The 25,481-nt window shown below is 42.0% G+C and overlaps 1 protein-coding gene across 1 annotated transcript; it reads left to right on the top strand.

Annotated features, from left to right (window-relative positions):
- Nucleotides 1-1,885: 1,885 nt before the first annotated feature.
- HNRNPLL (heterogeneous nuclear ribonucleoprotein L like) lies at nt 1,886-23,660 on the top strand. The gene is made up of 13 exons (XM_083858165.1): nt 1,886-2,146; nt 9,383-9,501; nt 9,602-9,839; nt 11,628-11,713; nt 13,495-13,591; nt 13,683-13,755; nt 17,687-17,758; nt 19,245-19,462; nt 19,625-19,746; nt 20,386-20,587; nt 21,458-21,515; nt 21,632-21,730; nt 22,840-23,660. Exons 1-13 carry the CDS (start codon nt 1,940-1,942, stop codon nt 22,893-22,895), a joined length of 1,647 nt encoding a protein of 548 aa, XP_083714291.1. The 5' UTR covers nt 1,886-1,939; the 3' UTR covers nt 22,896-23,660.
- Nucleotides 23,661-25,481: the final 1,821 nt, after the last annotated feature.

The following is a 25,481-nucleotide window of genomic DNA, read 5'->3' as shown; positions in this document are numbered from 1 at the left end:
TAAAAAAACAACGACCAAAGGGAAGACAAGAAGGTGAGAAACACAGCAAGTTGAGTTAAATTGGATGTATGTGCTCGCTGAGGAGATGATGAGATGAGCTATCTGAGAGATGCAAATTCAGATCATGCCAGGCAGAATGGGAAACTGAACCTCCTCCAACTTCTTGGAGGAGTGCCTTTATCACTGTGTTTCAGGATAACTGAAAATGAGTAAACAGCACACCATTTGCTTTCCTTTATGGCTTAGAAACCTTACAAGCACCATTTCAGATTGAACAACGTTTAATCTGATACAAGTGTGGGGGGTTGAGTTTTCCCCACATACACAGCAAAGGAAGAAGAAAATAATATTTATATTGGCTGCCTTGTGAGTTATTTCCCTCCCTCTTATTTGGCTGCTCAACTGAAAAAGCAACCCTATACCCCTTTCCATTGATCTACTTCCAGCAGGGCTCCACTCCACACCCCTCTGGGTTTGGCAGCCACAGAAATGAATTCAGCCAGAACGTCCTGTGAGCCACTCACAGCCTTCTCTGGGACCGAGTGGCAAGACACAGACTGGTTAGGTGGTTTTTGCAAGACGGGTAGAAAATTGGCCACCAGGCTGCACTCAGAGGGTTGTGACTAATGTTTTTAACTCAGGCTGGCAGCCTGTTCCAAGTAGGGTCTCCCCGAGATTGCCACTGTGCTCCATGTTACCCAACTCCACAAGGATTTGGGTGATGGATTTGAAAGCACCTTCACCCAAGTTGCTGAAACCACTGAACTGGGTGGTGAGGACAACCTGCCCTGTGAGGAAAGACTGAAGGAGTTACATCTTATCTCCCTGGAGGACTGAAGGCTTGGAGGCAGGGGCTAATCTCAATAAACCAGAGTGCTACAAAGAGGGTGGAGGCTCTCCTCACACGGAGAAGACAAGGCACAACATAAATTTTCTTATGGTGAGAACAACCAATGACCGAAACACAGGGACGTGATGGTAGAGTCCCTGCCAGGGGAGGTTTCCAAGCTGCCACCGGACAGGGTGATCGATAATCTCATCCAGGGCTCCCTCCCACAAAAATTGGACCAATGATCTTTCCAGCTCCTTTCCAGCCCGGGCTGTCCCATGGTTCTGTGATTCTGTGCAGACAGGCACGGGCTCCTGTGGCATCTCCACCAACATGGCCCTGCAGAAGGCGCGGGCCCGGCCCCGCCATTTGCCGGCAATCAGACCCGGGCCACCACAGGGCCAGCTGTCCTGTCCACACCGGGGTCCGGCTTGATACACCAAGGGCGCTGCTGTTTCTCACCCGCTGGACACCGGACCCCATCCGCCCCCGGGAACCAGCACCAACTTCTCGCTCGGGGCCTCGGGCCGGGTGTGGGTGACGAGGAGCGGTCCCAGGGCTCACCGAGGCCTCTCGCCCTTGGTAACTCACGGCTGCCGTGGCCCCCCCAGCCGGGACACACTGGCCGCGCCGGGGTCCGCGTCCCCCGCTGCCCCATCAGCCGGTGGCTCTAGGAAGGAGACAAAGGCGGCCGGTTGGGCCGGAGCGGCGATGGGCAGGGAAGAGGCCGGGGGCGCAGGGCGGGCGCTGAGGGACCCTCGGCGCGTCCCCCGCCGCCTCCCCCAGCCCGAGCCCTCCGGCACGGCGGCGGGGGGCGGGCCCGAGGCGGCCCCACACCGCGATGACGGGCGCGCTCACTGCCCAATGGAACCGCGCTGTCGTTTGATGGACACGCGCGCTGACCGATGGCCGCGGCGCGCCCGTTCCCTCCTCGGCGCGGAGCCAATCGCGGCGGGGCGGCGGGCGGCGGGGCGGGGCGGTGTGCCGGCGCGGGGCGGGCCGTGCGCGGGGGCCGGGGCACAGAGCATCGCTCGGGCTCGGTGCCGCCGCCGGCTCCGTCCCCGCTCCCGCCGCGTCTCCCCCGCCGGCTGCCCCTTCCCTCCCGCGGACATGTCGTCGCCGTCGTCCGGAGAGCGGTACGAGGAGGAAGAGGAGGAGGAGGAGGAAGACGGCGCCTACGAGAGCCAGGCCAAGCGGCTGAAGCCCAGCGCCGCTGCCGAGGAGGGCGAGATCGAGTACAGCGGCGCGGAGGAGAGCGAGGCCCGGCGGGACAAGCCCCCGGCGTCGCGCGGCGGCGGCGGCGGCTTCTCGGGCGGGGTGAGGGACGCGGGCCCGGCGGGCGGGCGGGCGGGCGGGGGGCGGCTCCCCTCAGGCTGCCGGCGGGGGAGGGGGCCCGCCCCGCCCCTCCCCTCCCCTCCCGCGGGCGAGGCCGCCACCCCCGGCGCTGCTCCCCGGGCCGGGCCGTGCTCCGGGAGGGGCGGGGGGCTCCCCGCGGCCGCCGGGCCTTCCCGGGGTCGGGGCCCTCCGTGCGCTTCCCAGGCATGGAGGCGCTTCCGGCGGGGTGGGAATGGCGGGGGCTCCGGGCCGGGTCCGCGCTCCCCGCCCCGGGGCACGGGCTGAGCCCGCAGCCTCAGGGATGGATGGATGGATGGATGGATGGATGGGTGTGAGGGATGTGCATTGGGAGCCCCGGGATTGCCGCCGCCCGGCGAGCAGCCGGTGCCGTTCGGGGTATGGCCATGGCAAGTTTGGTGCCGGCCCTGTTGCTGAGCGTAACTATAGAAACAGCGGGCGGGGGGGCGGCGGCGCGGGCTGGAGCCGCGGCCGAGCGTCTCTTTCATCCTCCCTTCCACCTTTGTGTCTGGCACCGTGCGGCGGTAGGGCTGAGCCGAAACCACTGCCTCCTTTCAAAATTAATTTCTAATTCTACTTTCTCCCTCCCTCACACTGCTATGAGCACGATGGTTCACTTTTTTTTTTTTTTTTTTTTTTTGCTGCGTACCTTTTCCTCGTGAATTTGCATCCAAGTAGCAAGGTAGTCCTTGACCCATAAATTCGAGCTAACGAGACTTTTCTGTCTACCGTTTGATTCCTTATCTCACTAATTGTCCATCTGATTACAACCATTTTTCTCCTTGATGGCTCCTTCTGTTTCTCACTTGAATAAGCCAAATCAAGAAAACATTGATTTAATGTCAAAGCTTGAAATTTGGAATACCCGTTTTGTGATTCGTTAAAATGAACTTGCTTATCACTGAGATGAGTTAATGAGGGAACATTTGCTGTCACCATTTCTCCATCAGTTAAATCTATTGATAGAGAAGGTGCCTGCTAAATTTATTGTCGTGGTTTAACCCTCTCCTGCAACCAAGCACTGTGCAGCTGACTCCTGCCTGGGCTGATGGGGGAGGGAATCAAAAGGGTACAAGTGATGGAAATCCTGCTCTCCCTTCTTCTTCCCCCACTTTATATGCTGAGCAGGATTTCATAGGGTCTGGGATATCCCTTAGGTCACTCGGGGTCACTGTCTCGGCTGTGCTCACATGTGGAGCTGCAGGAGGAGCAGAAAAAGCCTTGATTCTTGCTCAGCAGGAAGGAAAACCTCTGTATTATCACCACTGTTTCGAGCATGTATCCAAAATATAGCCCATACTACTATGGAGAAGATTACCTCAGCCCAAACCAGCACATTATTACAAAAGTTTTCTGATAAACTGTAACAAAATAAATTTCCAGAGAGAACTGTTTTAACTCTCAAGCTTCTTGTTACAGAGCATTATCTCTGTTGCAGTCAAGACTTAGTAATGTGCTGTGTCTTAAACGCCAGGGCTGAAAGAAATCCTTGTACTTGCTGAAGTGATCTGGAAAGTTTGTCATGTAGGAGAGCTGAACGCCAGGCAGTGAGTGTTTCATGTAGAAAGGAGATTTTGCCTTTCCTGATTTCTGCAGTACTTTTAGGAAATCAACTAGTTCTTATATTTGTCTTTTTCCTTCTTTCTGGGCTCTGGCTCAGAGGGTCTCATGCTGTCTCAGTGTCTCAGTTTATCCAGGTTTACCCTTTATGGTAATGAGACCATGGGGTTTGTAACTTCACCTTTTGGATCTCAAGTATAGCATGTGCTGAGGCTTGTGAGTAAAGGAACTGAAACAAATTAAGAACATGAGGGGTTTTCAGCAGCTGGTTGTGTCAGTGGCAGTGTCATTGGCAATTTATTGGCAAAACTGTATTCACTGTTGGAGAGGCAGAAGTTGTCTTGATGCTGGAGATCAAACTGGTTTCTTAAGCCTGAACTGCAACATCAAATGGAGATACAAAAAGTGAATGACCGAGTGCTTTTGTTAGTAATTTTATGTGAAGCTTTTGATAGCAAAATGCCAGCTTCTATCAAGTAGGGTTAGTTAATGTGAATTTTCATGGGTTTTTTCTCTAACAAATACAAAAATGTGCAGGAAACTTACTTATTCTGTGACGCGTCTTCCTCGTTCCTCTGCAGGGAAATGTTCTCAGCTTACAAAAGTTGTCTGTGGTTCAGACATACAAGATGAAGGTGGGCTGAGAGAAGGGAAGAAGTGTAAGTGTTTTGGATTGCTCAGAAGAGAGCAGAAAAAGAAGTAGGAGGAACTATAGCAAATGGGGAATTAAGAGGAGAAATGGGAAATGATGGTGAAATGATGATGAATGATCAGGATAAAGAGTGACAGGAGTCTGGCAGCCTTATGATTTGTTGAGTGGTTTGCTGTTTGGTTTTTTTTTAAATTTATTTTTCCCTCACATATGCCCTGGAATATCAATGAACTGTACATTCATATGGATTACATGCCCTTGTATGAAAGCTCTTTTGTGCTAGGACTCCTCTAGCAGGTTGATGGGGTTACCCTCCTGGGCTGTATTTATTATTGTGCCAGTTTCCTCTTCTGGGATTGTTGCATTTGGCTGAAGAAGCCCTTCGTGCCTCTATTTTTTTTCTTTTTGGTTTTGGTTGGTGTCTTTCTTTGTTGTGGGGTTTTTATTGGTTTGATTTTTTTGAAAAGGGTGCCTGGAAATCTCTGTGTGAGATCCAGAGGGAATCCAACACTTATTTTGCTCTTTGTTTTCCTCTGTTTCTCACTTGTGTGGACAGTTCTCGTGAGCCAGAGGTCTACCCTCTCCTTCATGGCTCATCTCCAGGCTGAGGAGCCAGGAGAGCCAGGAACTGACCAGGATGTTTCCCAGGGAAGGAGCAGGATGTGTTCCTGCACAACAGAGTGTGATTTGGAAGAGAATGATCTTTACAGAAGCAGTGTTGAGTGGTGGTGAAGCCCTGTCAGAGGAATCAGAATTGCAGTGTAGTGGAGGGTCTGGGGAGGAACTGGGATAATGTGGGCTCAGAGCTGTGTTTAAGGGAATTTTGAGGGTCTTTCAGCTCCATCCCCTCTCCCTCCCTTAAATGTCAGTTTTATGGATTTATGTAATATTGATACAACCTGTAGCATGCACTTCCCTCGCTGTCTCTGACATCCCTATTCCTGAGCATTCTCGTGAAGTCAGGAAGATCTATTGTTCCTGTTCTTACCGTTGGGGAAGTGAGACGTGGTGTCTGAATGCACAAACAGAGCTATCAGCTGCTGCAAGGTAAAGCAGGGATGTGATCCTGCAGCTTCTCAGACACTCTGCTGAAACTTCCTGGGTGCTAAATGGAAAGCAGCTCTCCTTGCAGCTCAGGATAAAGGACACATTTTTGTGCAAACAGTTGGTGAGAAAACTCTAATCTGGAGTTGATGAGCAAGACAGGCATCGTCCTACAGCCCATGATGACTTTCTTCGTTTTTGGAATGGCAAAATATAATTTAGTTGGCAAGAAACCATTGATATCTTTCAAATGTTGTCGAGAGATATGTAGGTCACCAAAAAATGGATGTTAAAATGCCACAGCCATTCTTTGAAGCTGCTTCTGTTGCAGTCTTGGGTATGTGAAGTCACTTGTTTGTACTTGATCTGCTTGGATATGTCAGTGCTTCCCTTTGTGCCTCAGCTTTGTTTCAGGGTAAGCATTTTTATGCTCCTGGTTTCTTTCTTGAGGGAAACCTTTTCTGTCCTTGTTACTTGAGCAGGAAGTCTGTTCCATTATCTATTTAAATTACCTGCATTTTCTGTCCAGCCTAATGATCCTTCAAAAAATCATTATTGAGCTTTCAAACCTGCTTAAGATATATATATATATATATATATATATATATATATATATTAATGGTACAGCAGTAACATTGGCTACTCTGTTCTCCTGGCTTTGGTGGAGTGCAAGTGCTGGAGTTTTGCATGGGGCTTTTGTGCTCTCGTGGGAGCTGAGTTACTGAAAGACTCCTTTGTAGGCAGAGAAATAGTGGTGGTTGTTAGTCAGTGTGTGAGCAGATGCTTAGATGTAACCTTTGTCCGTGTGCCAACTGCAGCACATGTAGCTTTCAAGATACATAGGCTGTGAGATCTTGGTCAAAATCCTGCATTGTTCCTCTCTGGGGAGGAATTCCAGCAGCAGTTGGATGAGCTGTGGATGTTCTGACCTCAGCTGTACACTTTACACTCTGCAGACACGTTTGATTTTTCATGTGGTCTGCTGGTTTTATTTCTCCTTCTAGAGGAAATCCAGGGTCATTCTAGATTTGCTTGATACTTCAGCTTTGTGGCTGCAAAACTTGTTTGACAATAATATGTGTGCCTGCCCTTTGTGAAGACTTTTCTTGCACCCAAATATACACCTGTGGCACATGTCCCCATCTTTCACCACCCCCTGTGCTCTGTGAATGTTAATTTGAGGTTTCCTGGCTCAGGACTGATTTGTGCTTGGTTCTTTTGCTGCTGTTCACTGCTGCTGGCTAGAAACTGTTTGGAGTGAAGCAGAGACCCTCTGGTTTGGCCTCCTCAGAGGTTTTTATGTGTATAAAAGTGGTGCTGAAATTCTCTGTAGTCATGGCAGGTGGCTGGGATATTGCTCATTTATGTTTGGGGTTTTTTGGGGGGTGGGTGGGTTGTTTTTCTGTTGTTTGTTTTGGCGGAGTTTTTTTGGGGTTTTTTATTCCTTGCTTCTCGAGCTTCTGTGCAGGTTACTGTAATGGCAGTTCTTGGTTCTTTCTAAATCTCCTGCTAAACCTTGCTAAAAGAATGCTTTCTGTATGATGTTTTGGGAGAAGGAAATTGGGATTGGAGAGCCAAACGTTGCTTTAACCACAACAGAAAGCAAAATTTGTATTTGTTGATATTCTGCAGAAGTGCAGACACCTGTACATTTTCATGTAACTCATGGATAATGGATTTGAAGATGCAAGAGTAAAAGCCTTAATTTTTGAGAGAATTTGCACTATTAGAAAGATTTGTATCTCCTAATACCTGCTAGGAGATAAAAATACAAAGGGATGTACATAACAAAGAAACATGAACTGAAACTAAACCAGAAGTTTGAGCTGGGAAGGGGAGGGAGAGTGAAATACTCTTCTGAGTACCCATCCTCTGAAAAGCTTGATGTGATTTATGGAGATATTAGTTCAAAAAGGGTAGTGAGTAGCAAGTACTGAGTTGCTAGTAACTATTCCTTGTGGTGAGTCTGCTTCAATAAGCAAATCATTTGCTTGTATTCACTATATGATTAGACAGAAATATTATTAGATATGATTTCTTGAGTGCATTAAAGAAACCTAAAAGGAAATGCATCCCCCATGTACTAACTAGGATCTTAATATAGTAGCAAGTATGCAGGAAAATGAATAATTGACGTAATTGTTTTTGGTTGTTCAGTAGACTGTAAATAAAGGTGCCTTTTATCTCAACATCTTAGAGTAACAGTGTTTGCAGGAAAAAGTGGTATTGTTAGTTTTCTCCTGAAGACTTCCTCAGGTGCTTTTTTCAGCTTTGAAAAGTGTGTATGTGGGTTAAGAACATATCAGCTGAAAATAAAATCTCTCTGTAGTCCTGTTCCTTCTGCAATTGCCTGAGCATTTGCAGTTCAAAGTATTAACCTTTGGTGACTGCTTTGATCACTGCTCCTGCCATACACCCGAGCTGATTGATTCAGGATACAAGGTAACTTATGCAAATATCACCGGTGGTGTTTTCCCAGCATCGCTGTGGTTCTTTGTCAAAGAATTGAGTTTCTAGTTAAAATGCTTTCATACTGCAGACAAATAAAATGTAAGGTAAGCTTAAAATATCACACAGCAGATTGTTCTGACGTCTGAGGAAAGCCTGAAGTGCTGGCTTTTGATTCAAGCAGAATGGTCAAATCTTTAAATCTTGAGTTAAAGAAAAACTCTGTAATTGTTTAGTGAGAACGATACAGGGAGCACAAGAGTTAAACACACAGGACTCAATTCGTAGTTATCTGGAATCTGTTTTTTCCTGGCATCTGTAGTTCAAATGGACAGAGAAGAAAGGAATGTCTAACAGTAGTAGCAATCATTGTGGTTACTTAATTATTGGAGCTCAATGCTCCTTTGTGCTACAAATGAGAATCTCTCTCAAGTTCCAGAAGATGTTGTGCTGAAAAGTGGAAAAAAAGAAAAAGTGGAAAAACAACAAGACTTGATCTGTTAGATGGAACACGTTGATGCAGTCACTAAATTTGAATACATCAACTTCACATTGCTGTTACAAATACTAAATTTGGGTGCTGGGTATTTGCAGTGTATTTTAGTATGCCCTTTATTATATCTAATATTTTTTGATCATCTCTCATTATTGGGTTACTTTTTTTCTTTTTTTTTTTTTTTTTTTAAACCCTCTGTGCCCTGGAATATTTAAGGTAAATTTCAGCCTTACTTCAGTGTTTTCATGGAAAGATGAGCTGACTGCAACCCAAATTCTTCAGCTGCACAGAACTGAGCCTGTCTGAAAGTAGCTCTGAAAAATATTTATGGTGGAAATTTGTGTGCTAATATATGATGTCTGAATCCATTAATAGTAGTCAGCCTTGGGGTGAAAAGAGCCCCATATGTACAGAAATTGTGAGTTTTTAAAAACATGTTTGTTCATAATCAGAAGGGAGGTTGGGTTTATTTCAACCATAATCCAGAGCTGGCATTTTCTTCCATTGTGGAGCTTTGGAAAAATACTCAATTTGCATTCAGTTTACAGATGGCCTTCATTTGTTCTTGCTTTTCTATTATTCTCCTTTTATTTTGTTTCTCAAAAACATACCGGCATCAGCAAGCAGAGTGTCAGAAATATTTTAGCTGTTGGACATGTCCTAATTTTTTTTTTTTCTGCTCCTAATGAATAGGGTGTGTGTAAGACCTCCTGCAGTTCAATCAGTGTTAAATGGCTGCTTTTTTTTAATACAAGAAAAATCCTGTGTGTGCAAACAGATTAATTAAATCTGTAAAGCTTTTTATTTTAAGTAGACTTCAGCAACTGAACTTGGCGATCCCTTTGGAAAGAAAAGTTAAATTATTTAACACGTGCTTAGATTGTGCATTTAGATGGCTGCTTCTGGATCCAGTATAGTGTCTACCAAGTATTTAATTTTAGTTAATGACAGGAGTGTTCCTTGCTCTGTGTTGAATTTTAAAACGTCATTTTGTTGCTAGGATGCCGGGGGAAGTCACCACAAAGTCTCTGTTTCTCCTGTCGTGCACGTCCGAGGGCTGTGTGAATCTGTCGTGGAAGCAGATCTTGTGGAAGCCCTCGAGAAGTTTGGAACCATATGGTATGTCTTTGTTAGGAATTGTTTGGAAACAAACCTGTCATAAATGGCCATGCTGGGAGCTGGGTGAGCAGGAACCCTCAGTGTGCTGTTCCCTCCCCAGCTATGTCATGATGATGCCGTTCAAGCGCCAGGCTCTGGTGGAGTTTGAAAACGTGGAGAGTGCAAAGAAGTGTGTGACATTTGCAGCAGATGAGCCTGTGTACATTGCTGGGCAGCAGGCCTTCTTCAACTACTCCACCAGCAAGAGGATCACCCGCCCTGGGAACACTGATGACCCATCTGGTGGGAATAAAGTTCTCCTCTTGTCCATTCAGAATCCTCTCTACCCAATTACAGTGGTATGCTTTCATTTATTGTCTTCTTTTATTTCATTTTTTTGTATCTTCACGTGGGTAACATGCATGTTCTTAAATGAAGATGATTCAGTCTTGTACAGATGTTTTGCAATACATTTGAAGCCTTCGGAAGTGAGGGTTTTGAAATGTTTAAGTTGCTGCATGCTTCTGGAACATGTCCAAATGTGTTGCCACAACATCAGAACTGTTACTGAGCCTTTAGGCTCTGACTGGTGTATGTTTAAAGAGCAAGTCATTTTTTCCAGTAAGGAAGGGTTATTTTATTGCAGTCCTTCTTAAGTATTTCCTTTGTGGAAAGGTGAAACCTTTCTCTTCTGATGATCAACCCCAGTTTGATGGAACCTTCCTCACTTTCACTTGGGCAAACATATTTTCCTTTTTAGTATTTCAAGTCATACCATTTATACATTTGCATCCTAATTTATTGCCATTTATTAATGGCATGTGTGCATGGTTTTTTAAGATACAGGGTTTTTTTTTGTTTGTTTGTTTTTTTAAGAATTTATGTTTCATGCATTAAATCCTTATATTTTTTATAGGAGATTTTATAGTAGATGTTAAATTGCACAGAAATATTTCAGGAAAAAATATAATTATGTACTATGATACAAGTATGAATCACTTGTTCTTAGGGATGTAGGATGGTATGGATCAATCAAAGTGTTTGAGGTGTGTGGAACCAAGTAACTTAATGCAAGCATTAAGTTTTCTTTAATGTGCTGTATATTATGAGAGCAAATTGGCTGCAACTTGGTATCCCTGAAATTCCCTCAAATAGTCAGTTCCACATCATGCTTTGTGCTTCCCTGTCTTGTGAGTATCAATAGCTTTTTGTCTGTTGGTTCATCAGTGAGTGATGAATTTTCTTTCTCCTGTCAGTTTTCTTTAGAGAAGAGCATGCCATGGTATGAGTTGCTTTTTAGTGTTCAAAAACAAACCTGCTCTGAGCTGTGTGAACAAATCTAGTGACTGAGTTAAAGTATTCTTTGCACGTGACTGTAATACAAATTTTGGGAGCTGCTTCATTCATGCATTTTATATTTGCCTTGTGTGAGCTGCTGAGTTGAAGGTGGAAGGAGCTTGGGAGCAAAAGCCTGGATCTGGGCTAGGAGAGTTCCATGGGAATTCTGAGGATGAAGCCTCTGGCACAGCAGCTCCCTTTTAAAAACAAACAACCCCCACCAAACCTCTTCCTTCCCACTGCCCCCAGCTGTTGCTTTAGCATATACAAATGAGTGCTAGAAGCAGGCAGATTTCCAGAATTACTGGCAAGCAGCAGAGCTCACTGAAGGCAGCACAGTCACAGCAACTGGGGACAGCAGCTGTGCCCATAACAGCTAAAAATGTGGTGAGAAAAAGACAAATTTTGAACTTGTCCAGTGGGTTTAAAACTAATTAATTTAAGAATGCCTCAGGCAAAGTCTGCATTATTTCAAAAAAAACCAACACCTCAAAAAAGAGAAAACAAAATTCAACCAAACATCCCTCCCTCTCAAAAAAAAAAAAAAAAAAAAGACACAAAGCCCAATACTACTACTTACTCTTCAACATTCTTCTTAAATTTGAACTACAAATAGAAAAAAAATAGATGAAAACTTGCAACCAGTTTTGAGTGGCAAGTCGGAATAACTGGAGTAAACTGTTGTAAAGCTTTACTTTAGGCTAATGACACTGATAGGGTTTTAAATGCCACTGCAAGAAAATGTTCTGTGGACCAAAAGTGACTGGAATTTCACATCTGACTAAAATTTTTTTCTTCTTCTCCCTTAGGATGTTTTGTACACTGTGTGCAACCCTGTTGGAAAAGTTCAGCGCATTGTTATATTCAAGAGAAATGGAATACAAGCCATGGTTGAATATCCTTTTTGAGTGTGATTTTTTTTTTCTTTTTTGCTATAGGTTCTTGACTCCAAATGGGTTTAACTTGCAAATGTCAGAAAAATACCATGTGATTTTGAGACCAAATTATTTCTTACTTTCTGTCTAAGACAAGTAACTTTTAATTTTGGTATATCTGTAAGACAAAGTACAGATTTCATCTTTGTAGGAAAATGGCATTGTCAGCAGTGGCTGATAACCATGTTTATAGTAATTGCAGACATGAATTATATCATAGATTTGACAGCCCCTTATACACAAAAGTTTCATGGCTTCTGCCTGTGTTGATACTCAAGAAATAGGTAAGGGATTGCAGAGGTGCCGTTTGTCTTCTTCAGACTTTTCTAAAATAGTCCCACTATGTACTGCTTGTCTTACTATTCTGACTTTATAAAGCAAAGGCCAACTTAGGCATCCTTGGCCTTGATTCTTGGGCATCATGTGTTGAAGAAATTCCCTGCTCCATTATCCTACTGTTTACTCTGTTTGCAGCCTTCAGTTGTTCTTGGGTTGAATGTTCAGAATTGTTGTGTGTTGCTGTGTTTATGAAGTCCGAAGTCTGATATGATCAGGCCTTAATTTATGAAACTCTGACAGCCTCTTCCTAAAGCTTTATTAACATGCATTTTTTAACTGCTATCTGGACAAGATTTTCCAAATTATTTGGCATGATATTGTGATTTCAGATGCTACCAATGTGATGGCTGCATTGATGATCTTCCAGGCAAAGGGAACTACCTAACTTCTATTAAATCAAACTAATTGCTATTTATCTGTGTAGAAAACTTCAACTGTGTGTTCTGACAGACAAGAATCTGGCTTACTGTATGTGTTAAGTTTGTTATAAATGGAATAGCCAGGATCAGGGGACTTGCACAGTTGGGGGTTATAGTGCATCTTGTGAGAGATTAGGGAAGTGGTGGGAGGGTCCTGCACACACTCAGAAACCACCATCCTTATGTCCTTTGAATTAAATTCTGTAACATGCCTTTTATTGAAAATGAAACCAGCCAGCAGTCGAAAGAAAACTTAAAAATGTGATTGAAGTAATGCAGCAGCAAGGAAACTGAGCTTCAAGACAAGCCTTATGTGAAAAGTTCAAACATTTACTCAAATTTAAATGCTACTTGAAGTACCCCTTACTTCTGCAGTTCTGGCCAGTGTCAGTTTCTTACAGGTCTGGGGAGCTTAATTTTCTTGATTTTAAAGCTCTCCAATGAACCTGCTTTGGAAGAAGCTGAGCTGCAGGAATGTGGTAAAACCAAGGCACATCATGTTGTTTTGGACTTTTTCTAAAATGTCACTGCATGATACCAAGACATGGTGCAAAAGGTCTGTTCTGCAAAGTTCAGCCTTTCTGACACCATACGTTATTGAGGTATGGGTGAGATCATGGGTTGTGATGTGCCAAGGCTCAGGCAGGTTTTTCTGCTAATCACAGAACTAACCTTGGAGTATGGGGAGCATATGAAATAACTTAGGTGTTGGAGCCTGGTAACATGCATTTGCCTGTTGAATTTTTTGGAGACAGATGAGTATTCGTTCACTTAAAGTCTCTCTTTTAGTTATGTGGGGGTTTTTGGCTAATGAGCTAAAAAGGGTGTACACTTAGTTCTTTTTGCTGTAAAGTCAAATCTGTGGGGAGTTCTTGTAGTGTATACAGTAGTGAAATACCTGCAGGCTACAAAAGTAAAGCCCCATAAGATAAAAGGGCCATGAATGAGACACCTGGGAAAAAGATCCTTAACATGATGTGTATGTTTGAGTCAGTGTTTTGTGCCCAGAAGGCGAAGGCTGCACTCAATGGAGCAGATATCTATGCAGGATGCTGCACACTAAAAATTGAATATGCAAGGGTAATGCTTGGACCTTCTCTTCTAATTTTAGTCAAAAATATTTACATATAGTCAAGGCTTAACCTCTCTCACTTTTACTTTGTTTGAACAGCCAACTCGACTTAATGTCATTAGGAATGACAACGATAGTTGGGACTACACTAAGCCATATCTGGGCCGCCGAGGTAGGTTGTGATCCATTCTCCCTGTAGCTGTTTGAGTGTGCTAATGCCGTGCCAGCCCTCCCCAGGTGTCAGGCCGTGTGGCAGCAGCCCTTCCCCGGCAGGCCAGCGCTGCTGGAGCTGTGCCCCGGCAGGGAGTTAACCCTGAGCCCTAGTGCCCCCTACTGCCGTGTGCTTGAGCACTTAGTGCTGCAAGGAGCCCACACCTCCAAGCACCTGCGCAGTTCTCAAGGACTTGCATTTCTCCAAGCAGCTCTCTCTCTTTGGAGGAGAGGAAACCTGGCACAGACTATTCCTTATAAACTACAAACTTGCACACTGCTTCTCCTTCGAAAGGACTCTTTTCCCCTATGTTGGACAAGGCATTAAGAAGGATAGAGGACTTCAGCAGGCTGACTCTACACTTCATCATGCACCACATCGGCATCAGCAAAAAAAAAAACCAAACCCAAACAAACAAAAAAAAACCCTCTGAAAAACCTCAGACTTGCAGTTCACCTTGTCTGCATACTGCATGCATCACCACCACAAGTTTTTAAAGGAGGACATTTTCAGTACTTCAGATTTGTGTGGGATGAATAACATGATAGACTGTACCCATTCTGTTCAAGTTTGTATGTATGCTGGTCTTACTTCCCTTAAAATAACCACTGAAAAGGCAAGAACCTCCAAAATTAAGAACCTCTTGTTGATATCATTGATGTTGTAATCTTTTTATTACTTGCTGTATGTGAGAGTTGCATTCAGACTTAAGAGTGTAAATATTGTTTAGTAGCAGGGAAATTCAATCCTTATATGCAGATAGCTGGACCTGAGCAATGCAATAGCAGTAAGTCCCCTCAGCTATACTTAAGTAATAAAATAGGGAGATTCACAATTGGTACAGGCATACTGTCTCTTAAGTACTCAGCTGTAAGAATTCTCAGAGCTGAACTAATGTCAGTGGAAACTATGATTATATATGTACAGTCCAACTGCTGTCTAGCCTAACTCCTGTAAAGTGTTTATTTAAAAATAACCAAAAATCTGTAACTATTAAGTGCAGTGTTCAGTAACCTATGTACAATAATGTGTTCGATGTGAAGTTAGAAAAGTGAAGACAATGTGACCAAAATAGCGTATCTACTTATCAAAGGCTACATGAGAACCAGGGCTTTGGCTCTCTTGAGAGATTTGCACTTTCAGAGTAATTCTGCAGAGACACTGGGCTTGTGAAACTGTTGTACAACTAAAAACTTAGGGCTTGGCTTTTCAAAATGAAGTTCTTGTAAAAAGTTAACAAGGGAGCTACAGTATTGGTTGCAGCTTGTAGATTATGATTATTTGTATTGGGATTCAAATTTTTTTCCCAAATTCCTGAGTCAAAAAAAAGGGATTCTAAAGAAACTCAAGGACAAGTAAAAAATCTAAAGGTTTGAATTTGAAAAATTGAAAGGATTAATTTGACCCTTCTGTATCTTTTGATCATTGCAGTGTTTGGAGGCTGACTTGTAATACTGTGCATCTAATTGCATCATATAATTGGCCTGCAGATAGGTATGACTGTATGAACTAAAACTTCCCCAGACTTGAGCAAACAGTGGAAAATGAAAAACTTGGGATAAGTGTGGCTTGCTCTTTTCAAGAACTCTACTCTTTTGTTTTTCTTGTGTTACTGTTTCTATTCTCTATACGTAAGCACCCTCCTACACACAAGAGGAGAAAAATTCAACTTGTATTATATATATATATATATATCTATATATATATCTATATATATATATAAATTCATGTTGTATGTAGCCTGGTCTTTCATTTACTATGTTCCACATCAATTTCTGTGGACAATGGGAATATAAATTGTTAAAAGAACAGTGAAATGCACTTGAGAAAACAGGCATCTAGAGCAGCTTTGCCCATAAAGTAATCCAGGAGTTGGGGTTTTCTATGAAAGAATTTATGTATTTGTCCTTCAACTCACTCTTGCAGCAGCATTATTTTGAACATAGTATGGGTTTTGAACATAGTGTGACCTGACCTGTAGGGCTCTCACTGCAGCAAAGATCTTACCCCAAAGGAATTTCATTCCAAGGATAGACATGATAATAAATCCTTTCAGAATTTCACACCTGCCCTTCAAATGTTAGGAAGGAAATGCATTTTACTAATGATTTTTTTTTTTTTAAGAACTGTTTTTAGTTCTTTATGGTAATAAAATGTCCCTAGTGTTTCTCCACTAAAGTAAACTTCCTATCAAGTTCCTGCTATGAACTGATATTGCATTAGATTGAATGGAATAAACCCACCTGACTTAGTATTCTACTTGCCTTTACCCAGAAGTTTCGAACTATAGTTTGGAGCATTTCTTTTGGTGGTTATACCAGTTTGCTCAGTGACTCAAAGACCTGATGTAAAAACTAAAAATCAAGGAACCTAAGCTTAAACAAGATTATAAGAAAACTTTCCTTTCAGAATTATTTTTAACACAGGTCAGTTCTTGTGTTTCAGTGCTTGTTTACACAAGTGTTTGTACTGGCACAGTCCAGGGGCTTTGTTCAAGGAAGGAGCAAGCATGGGGCAAGGAGAGACTTGCACCACTACAAGGAGGAAATATTTTTCAAACTTTTCTCACAGAATTCTTTATTTGAAGAATGTGATTCTTGACTGTATTTTACTGTGGGCAGTTTCAAAGCATTTAGTTCCATGGATTGGAATTACAAAACTGATTTTTCTGAAAGACGATTACTGCATACAGTTTAAATCCTCAAAATACTTGACCTGACTGCTCATTTGCTTTCTAGAGCCAAGAACCGGAGCCTGAAAAGGGAATGGAAAACTAAACTTGACAACAGTAATCTTTCTATATATTTGAAAGTGTTCAGGACTGCTCTCTCTTCAGATTTTACTGCCAAAGTAAATATCTGACTTGGAACCTGGCCTCAAAATCCTGAGCAGAAAGAGCCACATGTGTTTTCATCTACCACTGTTGTGTAATCAAATAGTTCCTGTTCTTTGGGGAAAATACTTCCAACTGCATTGGGCTGGAGTTACTATTTTCAGCAGTCATACTTAAATATCCTGAGAATTGTTGTAAAATGATAAATGCCTTGCCCCATCTTTTCAATTGTAAGAAAATAATTGTTGCTTACCGCAAAGAAATCTGGAAGTTTAGATTGTTTTTGTCGTGCAGCATGGATCTGATTGGAAAATACAGCTTTGCTGTGAGGCATTGCTTCCCTCCATTAATGTAGACCCCTTGCTTAACTTTATATCCTAGAGAACTGGGTTTTCTTAAAGGATTGACTGTTGTTTCAGTGCATTACTCAGTGCTACTTTCCCTCAGCTGAACTGTTATGTGCTGCTGATAATGCCAATGTACAATCCTTTCAGCATGCCCAGAAATCAGTAGGTGTTCTGTAAATATATATGTACACATATGTAATGCTCTCTGTTTACTGATTATGAAACCATGTAATACAGGTTGTTGTTGGCTTATGCTGAAACTTCTTGAAAGAAGCCCACTTTGAAAATGTGTTGCTGTTGAAGCTAATATTATGATTCAGGTACTGTCTTTCAAAAGTACTGCATTTCAAATTTGTTTTAAGAAACACATGGGTAAATCCTGCTGTATGGTGTTTTCTATACTAATGTGTGGTGTCTGTTTAGGAGAACTATTGGGTATCTCCATAAACTTTAAATGTCTGCATCTCCTCATTGGCCACTGCCCCCAATCAACTTAAGTGCAATTTGTTATACAGATGTTAGTCTCTTAATTTCAGTGTCCCAGGGCTACAGCTTGTGTTTTTAGACATAGAGCGAATGAGAAATCGTTTATAAAATTAACAAGGACTCAAATTACTTTTTCACTTCTTAACTAGAAGCTTTGTGTCTTAACTGGAGAAGTCAAATGCCTGGTTGTGCATACTAAACTGTTTTTTTTTCCTTCCCGTGTTAGACAGAGGGAAGGGCCGGCAGAGACAAGCTATTCTGGGAGAGCACCCCTCATCCTTTAGGCATGATGGCTATGGTAAGTAACATGGGATGACAGCTGCTTATGATTCCTTTCATGCTCTGTGGAATTGTAAATATTTGATCAATGCTTGGCTGTGGTTCCCTTCAGCATGAGCAGTTCACCTGCAATGCTGTCAGTCTGCCTTCTGAAACACTGCTGGTTCAGTGAAGTCCATGTGCATTCATTGCCTCACCTCTTCCTGTCACCCAAAGCATTCAGCTCTACAGGTTCATTCCTTGGAAGAAAGTTTCCTTTCTTGCCATCACCCTGGCAATGGTAGAAAATGATATCTGGATTGGGAAAGCAGTTTCCTTGTAGAAAATGGCCACACATAGCATGATCAATGGTTTGGTACAGCAGAGAGCTCTGAAGTTTTTGCATGCAAAACTATGAATTGTTGGCATTGGCACTTGTAATGTAGCTGATTCAGAAAAGGCACAGCTGTGTGACTGCAAAGGATGTTTTGGGATCAGTGCTACAAAGTGCTGTGTTTGTTAGCAGTGCTCTCTGTAAGGCAAGACCTGCTGTCACTTTCATGTGCTGAGCAAAGACCTCAGGGTGGAGGGACAAAAGTCCCCACTCACATTTTCTAGTTATTTCTTCTCTCTGTAAAGCTGTCAGATGCAGTGTGATTTCTCTTGCCTCTTTCTTTGCAAAGGTATTTATGATATTTTACAATGTAGGTTGTCATCCTACCTACTCCTTCCAAAGGTTTTTCAAATCTCCAGAATTTCCAAGTCCCACCTTGATTCAATGATGCTCTTTTTTCATTCTTCTGATACATCCTTCTACCATAAGTAATGTGTTCATCTCCTCCTATACCACTTTTTCCCTGTCATTACTGCTTTTTGCTGGAGGGGAAAAAAAGACATAAGGATCCTTTTATACTTGGCTTATGTGAATTTCACATTACTTTTGTCTCAGAAAAACAGGGATCCTCCCCTTGGTCTGTAATACTGACATTTTCTATGAACAGAGATATGGCTTACTAGTTGCGTCTCATCACTAAAAGAAAAAAAAAAGAGAAATTGTCTATTTCAGTGAAACTTGTCACTTTATCTGTAGTGAAAATAGGACCACTTCATTTTGCATTAGCATGGGGATTTAAGTATTGCTGTTCCTTCCAAATGAGCATTTTGTAGAAAGGCAGGCTTCTGACTTAATCTCATGTCTCTGGGAAAAAGAGCTGTGTCATATCCTGACCTCTGTCTCCTTTTGGTGTGCTTTCCTCACTTTGTAATATTCTTTCTTGGTGTCATGTTGCTCTTCAACTAGATAGGAATATTTCTGAATATTGATTTTAATTATTTCCTCTGTTACATTTATGTTCAAGTATTTTGCACACTGCAGGGAAGATAATGATTTTTGTATATTTTTTCAGCAGTTGCTGTAAACTTCTACCTCTCCTTTAAATATGCATGATGTATGTGGGCTTTGATGCATGATGAAGTGGTGAAAATTATTCCAAACAACATAAAACCATGGTCTCTCCTCTCCTTAGGCTCCCATGGCCCTTTGTTGCCCTTGCCAAGCCGGTACCGAATGGGATCTCGGGACACTCCAGAACTTGTTGCTTATCCACTGCCCCAGGCCTCCTCCTCTTACATGCATGGTGGAAACCCTTCTGGGTCAGTTGTCATGGTTAGTGGGTTGCATCAGCTCAAGATGAACTGTTCAAGGGTATTCAACCTCTTCTGCTTGTATGGAAACATTGAGAAGGTAAGGCATCACTTATTACAAACTTGGAAACGACTATAATTCTTTTAAATGCTTTGGAAAAAGTATGTCTGAGATTGTCTAAAAATATATCCTAATGTTTTATAAAACTGTTGGTTGAGCTCTTTGTTGCAATGTAATTTTTTTTTTCCTTATCTATCTCAGGTGAAATTTATGAAGACTATTCCGGGCACAGCACTGGTTGAAATGGGTGATGAATACGCTGTAGAAAGAGCAGTCACACATCTCAATAATGTCAAGTTATTTGGAAAGAGACTCAATGTCTGGTAAATATGTTTTATCAGATTAATAGTCCACCAGTGGGCAGATGGAATGAGGTTTCAAAGGGACAATATCAGATGACTCTGTTATTGTTGTTGGAGTTATGATTTCTAATTTGTGACTGTTTATTTTGGCTCTCAGCTGAAGAAGGGTGAGTTTAGGTTAGATATTAGGAAGAAATTCTTTTCTGTGAGGGTGCTGAGGCACTGGCACAGGGTGCCCAGAGAAGCTGAGGATGTCTTGTCCCTGGAAGTGTTCTAGGCCAGGTTAGAAGGGGTTTGAACAACCTGCTCTAGTAGAAGCTGTTCCTGCCCATGGCAGGAGTGTTGGAAGATCATCTTTAAGGTTCCTTTCAACCACAACCACTCTAAGATTTATTATAATTTTATTTATTTACATTTGTAAAACATATTGTCATTATACGGATTGGCCACTAATAAACTGTATTCCCTAATGTGTCTTATCCATTCTTTCTGCATTTTTTTAAGGATGGTGTAAAATCCAATCCATCCTGTTCTTACTGTATTTATTTCAAATTATTATTTTAAAAATCAGCTCTTTTCTCGTTAAATAATAGTCTGCAAAATAATAATCTGCTAAGTATGATAACCTTAATTATTTAAGAAACTGTCCTTAAATTGCAGTGTTTCCAAGCAGCACTCAGTAGTTCCAAGCCAGATATTTGAACTGGAGGATGGCACGAGTAGTTACAAGGATTTTGCCATGAGTAAGAACAATCGTTTCACCAGTGCTGGCCAAGCATCCAAGAACATCATCCAGCCACCCTCGTGTGTGCTGCACTATTACAACGTTCCCCTGTGTGTGACTGAGGAAACATTTGTAAAGGTAAGCACTTGGAGGGACTGACATCTATCTCTGGGCTCTGGCCTGGCTTTTCATGGTGCTGCTCTTAAAAACAAGAAACTGAGAGGAGGGTTATAGCAGAGCCAACAGAGACCTGTTCCTTACAATACATTTTTATGGATATGTTCAATCCTGGAGTTACTGTCTCAATTTTATTTATTTATATATTTTTTTTAATGTGAGAAACAAAATCTTGAAAATAAAGTTGAGGAGTTTAATGTGGGAGGTTTTTGGAGGAAAGGGAAAAGACACAAAGCCAAATACATGAAGGTTAGGACTACAAGTCACAAAGGATTTACTGACTCCCTGTAATGACTGCTAGGATGTTTTGGAATGGAGACAATCATGCACCTGGGACTCTTGGCACAGTTGTATCCTAAATGAACTTTGGATGCTTAAAACATGCAATACTGGGCTTCTTTAAGTGGAGGCAGTGGTAAGCTTGCTGACAGTTCAGTGAGTTCTTTTTCAGTTAAATAAAACATATTTTTCCAATTCTCTGTGAAAGTGAACTCTGGTTCCTAAGTGGTGTCCTTGTATGTACAACTTCAGAGCTACTGTACTGGAGCAGGAATGTAAAAAAGTAGAACTTGTAATTATTTAAATAGGTTTTTGAAGATTGCAGTGACATCACAGATACAGGAGTCTTGTTTTGCATACTACAGAATAGTATTCTAAAGTGTTACCAATCTGATCACATTTTTAAAATGATTTGCCATAAATTCTTGCAAACTCTCTTAAAAAGTCAGAATCTTCCTTTTTGTGTGTCTCTTCCAGGAACTTGGAATTTTTGCTTGTTTGTTTATATGCCCTTTTGCTGGAATTTTACCTGTTATTTTATTTTTGTGACAGTTATGTGAGGATCATGAAGTTCTCAGCTTTATTAAATACAAAGTGTTTGACCCAAAACGTAAGTAAAATCTGAGCTGTTTGGGAAGTTATTTGGATCCAGTTTTGATCTGAGTATGCACAGTCAGAAAACATTATTGATCCCCTCCTTCCCATTTTTATTTCTCATTTTGACAGCTTCTGCCAAAACACTGTCTGGTCTGCTGGAATGGGAATGTAAGACAGATGCAGTGGAAGCTCTCACTGTACTTAATCACTACCAGATAAGAGTCCCAAGTAAGTAAATTTTCCTAACCTTACTGCTGAAATTTCTTTTCTGTGGAGAAGGAGTTGAGGGTTCTGGTGGCGACAACAATGATCAGAGGGCTCTTTAGGAAAGGTTGAGAGAGAGAGATGGGGTTGTTCAGCCTGGAGAAGGGAAGGCTCCAAGAGGACCTTATGGTGGCCTTTCAGGACGTTAAAAGTGGGCCTATAAAAAAGAGGGAGAATGACTTTTGACATAGGACAAGGGGTAAGGGTTTTAAACTAAGAGAGATTTAGGTTTTAGGTGTTGGAAGATGTTCTTGACTGTGAGGGTGGTGAGGCCCTGGCACAGGGTGCCCACAGCAGCTGTGGATGCCCCTGGATCCCTGGAAGTGCTCAAGGCCAGGCTGGATGGGGCTCTGAGCAGCCTGGTGCAGTGTGTGGCATCCCTCTCCATGGCAGGAGGTTGGAACTGGGTGGTCCAGCAAGATAATCCCTTCCAACCAACCACTTCTATGATTCTTTCACAATAAATATAAAGAAATGTGCAATGTCTTGGACAGAGGAGTCGTTAAGTTACTCAGCACATAGCTCTCTATTTACTGTTCCTGTAGCATGTTCTCTTTGTAACCAGAAATTATGAACCAAGCTGAATTTAGCTCCAAACTAACAAGAATAGAGTGGGGTGAGTTCACCTGCTAAACAAGTGCACAATAGGCCAGGTCTGCAGTGAACAATTAAGACAGTTTACTGGATTAGATGGATTTTTTCCAAGTGTTCCCAGACATAATTTTGAATCCAGGCCAGCGTCTAATATTATTTTAAACTACCTCCTCCTAACTGTTAGGAGTTTGTGTCTCCCTGTGAAGCGTTAACAGATCAAATCTTTTCTATTCCCCCACACCTTTAGTCCACCTTGCTAATAGTGGACCTTAAGGGCAGGATATTTTTGCAGATACTATGGATAATACACTGTTCACAATCTCAGTTTTAGCTCAGTCTGGGGAGTTGGTAACAGTAGAAAAGCTTTCTCTTTCAATGTGCAAAAGGCCATTGGAGGTGTGAGTGTGACATTGGCAGGTTATGGGAGGTGGGGCAGCAGGAGAGCTGTGCCCACAGTGTTGTGTGTTATCTCCTCACAGATGGCTCCAACCCTTACACCCTGAAGCTTTGCTTCTCCACCTCATCCCATTTATAGAGAAGAGGACAGCATGTTCAGAGCTACCTTCACCCGGATTTGCAAGTTACAAACTACACTTCGTTCACAAAGCTCTAAAGTGGTTGTTCTAATGTTGCCTTGTTTCAACTTAATTCTAATATCTTTTATCTTGTTTTATAATAAATGGATGTTCCTTCATAAATACAAACCAGATTTTTTTTTATTTTTGCCTCTGAGAAGTACATGTTGTAAGCTTACTACAAAGTTTGTATTTTGTTGGTGTAGTATCTTTAAATGTCTAAAGAAGCACCAGTAGGATAAACAAGATTGTTTCTTTTCAAAAAAAATAAATATATTTGCATTTTCAAAATGTTAAAGATTAGCAAGTATTTTTCCATTTGTAGTCTTAATTGGCAGATAGAACTATTACAGCAGAATTTAAAATGTAGAACTTGTTTTTCAGTATGTTAAGTAGTGAAGTATGTTGCAATACTAAAAAGAAGCTTGTATTTATAAAATGCTTTGATGGGGTTAATGTTGCACATACTGAACTTTTAGTAGTATAGACTTGATTTATAGTTCAAACAGACCTAACGTAGAAATTTATTATGTACAACGTGTATGGTGTGAATTCATACTTATTTAAAGTGGTTTCGGGTTTTGTTTTGGATTTTTTGTTTGTTGTTTTTTTTTTTTTTTTTTTTTTAACCTATTTTCCATTTGCATTAGCATGATGCCATCTACAGCTAGTCCCACCGTAGGGGCCTTTTAAAAATTAAAATTGCAAGCCTGTATCAATGTGTTCATCCTCATTTTCCATGATTTAAACTTAAATCTTTGGTGTTTACCATATCCTTTTGAGTGGTTATGACATACTAAATGATAAAAGCTCTGTGGGGGGGGTGACAACATGGATTGCAATAGAAGCCAAGGTGGTAAAAATAGTTAAAACAAAAAGAAAGCCCCCACCATATCCTTTCATACCTGGACAGTTAATTCAATGTTTTCTTCTTCTGATTTATCTTAAACATCTCTTATGACCATGAAAGAATTCACTGGGTGAATAATCTTGGTTTGTCTGTAGCTTAAGCTGAGGTAATCTCAGTGGAATTCAGGCAAAGTAACTGATTATGTGATGTGAAATTATTCAAGTGAGAAATCTTTAACTTTGGAGAAGACCATTTGTTCTGTCCCAGTACTTTGAAACCTGTCTTCTGGAACTGGAGTTGTGTCTTATTTGGGCTGAGCCCCCAGAAATGGGAATCCAAGCACTGGAGGCTGGGAGCTGCTGTCCTAGGCTCTGTATATGTTCCCCTTTCTAAATTTGCAGTGGATTGTTGAGGGCTTCTTTCAGTTCTGTTCTTAGTCATCACAGAGAAGTTATTTTATCAGCTAGTTTATGCTTTATCCTACAAGTTCTTTATTCTGTCTTTATGGATTTTATCTCTATCCATCCTTTATGCAAGATGATTTGTGCAGAGTGCTTGTCCTTGAGAGGTTATGTTGTAGGATGTTTACAGGCTGTGGGCATTGCACATCTTTCAATACACACTGGATTTCCCCCATTCTTAATTTCAAGGCAAATATTCCTTATCATACAAGGGAAAAATGTGTCAGATGTCCTTCAGGTTTTCCCATCAACAAGAATTCATTTTTACCCTGTCTACCTCCATTTTGTTCATGCTTCAGGTAATGAGAGTTTTAGGTATTCACATCAGGTTTTTAATATGTCTGAACTGGGAACTGAAAACCAGCTGCTCTTTGGCAGCTCTTTCAGCACAGGGTTTTGAATAATCCCAGCCTCCTGTCTGTAAGGTGGCAAAGAGACTTGCATTTTAGGGGCACTGCTGAGACTCTTCCAGCCTCAGTGCTCTTTCCTCAGAAATTGCTCCCAGACAGCTCCAGCACAGAAGTCCATGTGCCATATCTTGCTGCTAGTGAAATGCTCTGTGCTGTTTAGTGTTTTAACTGTAAAAGACCTCTCCCAATCTCTCATTTCTCTTTTCCCAACTTCAGTGTTCTGTGGAAGCCTGTTTCTTCTGTCATAATTTCCATTGCTGGTTGTATTGATGTAGTTCCAGAAGTCATTTTGTAGTTGAGCATTAAAAATAGTCTGTTTTCAAATTGCAGTGTGGGATGAGTGACCCTGAAAACATTCAGGTTTCATCTAAAAAGAAAAAGAAATGCACTTTAATGTTTTGGTGTCCTCAGTGGATCGCATCATTCAGTGCCTAAGATGTTCAGGTGACAGGCATCTTTCCTGTGTCTTCCCACATCAAATGGAGCATGGTTCTGGGATATCATAGAGGACTTGAGAGCAGCTGCAAGGCCCATATGAAAATGAGTAGCCTGTGCCATGTGGGGCAGAAAAAAGAGGAAACTGAAGAATTGTGCAAGCTTCTTTCTCCACAAAATAATCATCTTATTCATGTATTCATGCGAACAGGAAAGATTCCTTGTTGGTGTTTCGCTGTTGAAAGAGAATGATGTTTTCTCTTGGGCCTACAAGAGTGGATGCTTGTCCTCAGGAAGGAATGAGGTTGGTCTTCTCCCCACACGAGGTCTGTGTTCACCTTTAATCTTGCTCTTTAGAACAGAGCCCAGACAGTGGGGCAGGTGGGAATT

The sequence above is a fragment of the Zosterops lateralis genome (assembly GCF_965231275.1).
Source record: "Zosterops lateralis genome assembly, chromosome: 3".
NCBI classification, from domain to species: Eukaryota; Metazoa; Chordata; class Aves; order Passeriformes; family Zosteropidae; genus Zosterops; species Zosterops lateralis.
The sequence above is the reverse complement of the archived record's forward strand: the minus strand, read 5'-3'. Positions and strand labels throughout refer to the sequence as shown.

Bases quoted from the DNA above. Each gene is read 5' to 3' on its own strand.
- HNRNPLL (XM_083858165.1), top strand. From the start codon at position 1,940: ATGTCGTCGCCGTCGTCCGGAGAGCGGTACGAGGAGGAAGAGGAGGAG. The intron at 13,756-17,686 runs GTAGGTTGTGAT...TTCCCGTGTTAG, and splicing joins GCCATATCTGGGCCGCCGAG to ACAGAGGGAAGGGCCGGCAG. The intron at 19,747-20,385 runs GTAAATATGTTT...CTTAAATTGCAG, and splicing joins GGAAAGAGACTCAATGTCTG to TGTTTCCAAGCAGCACTCAG.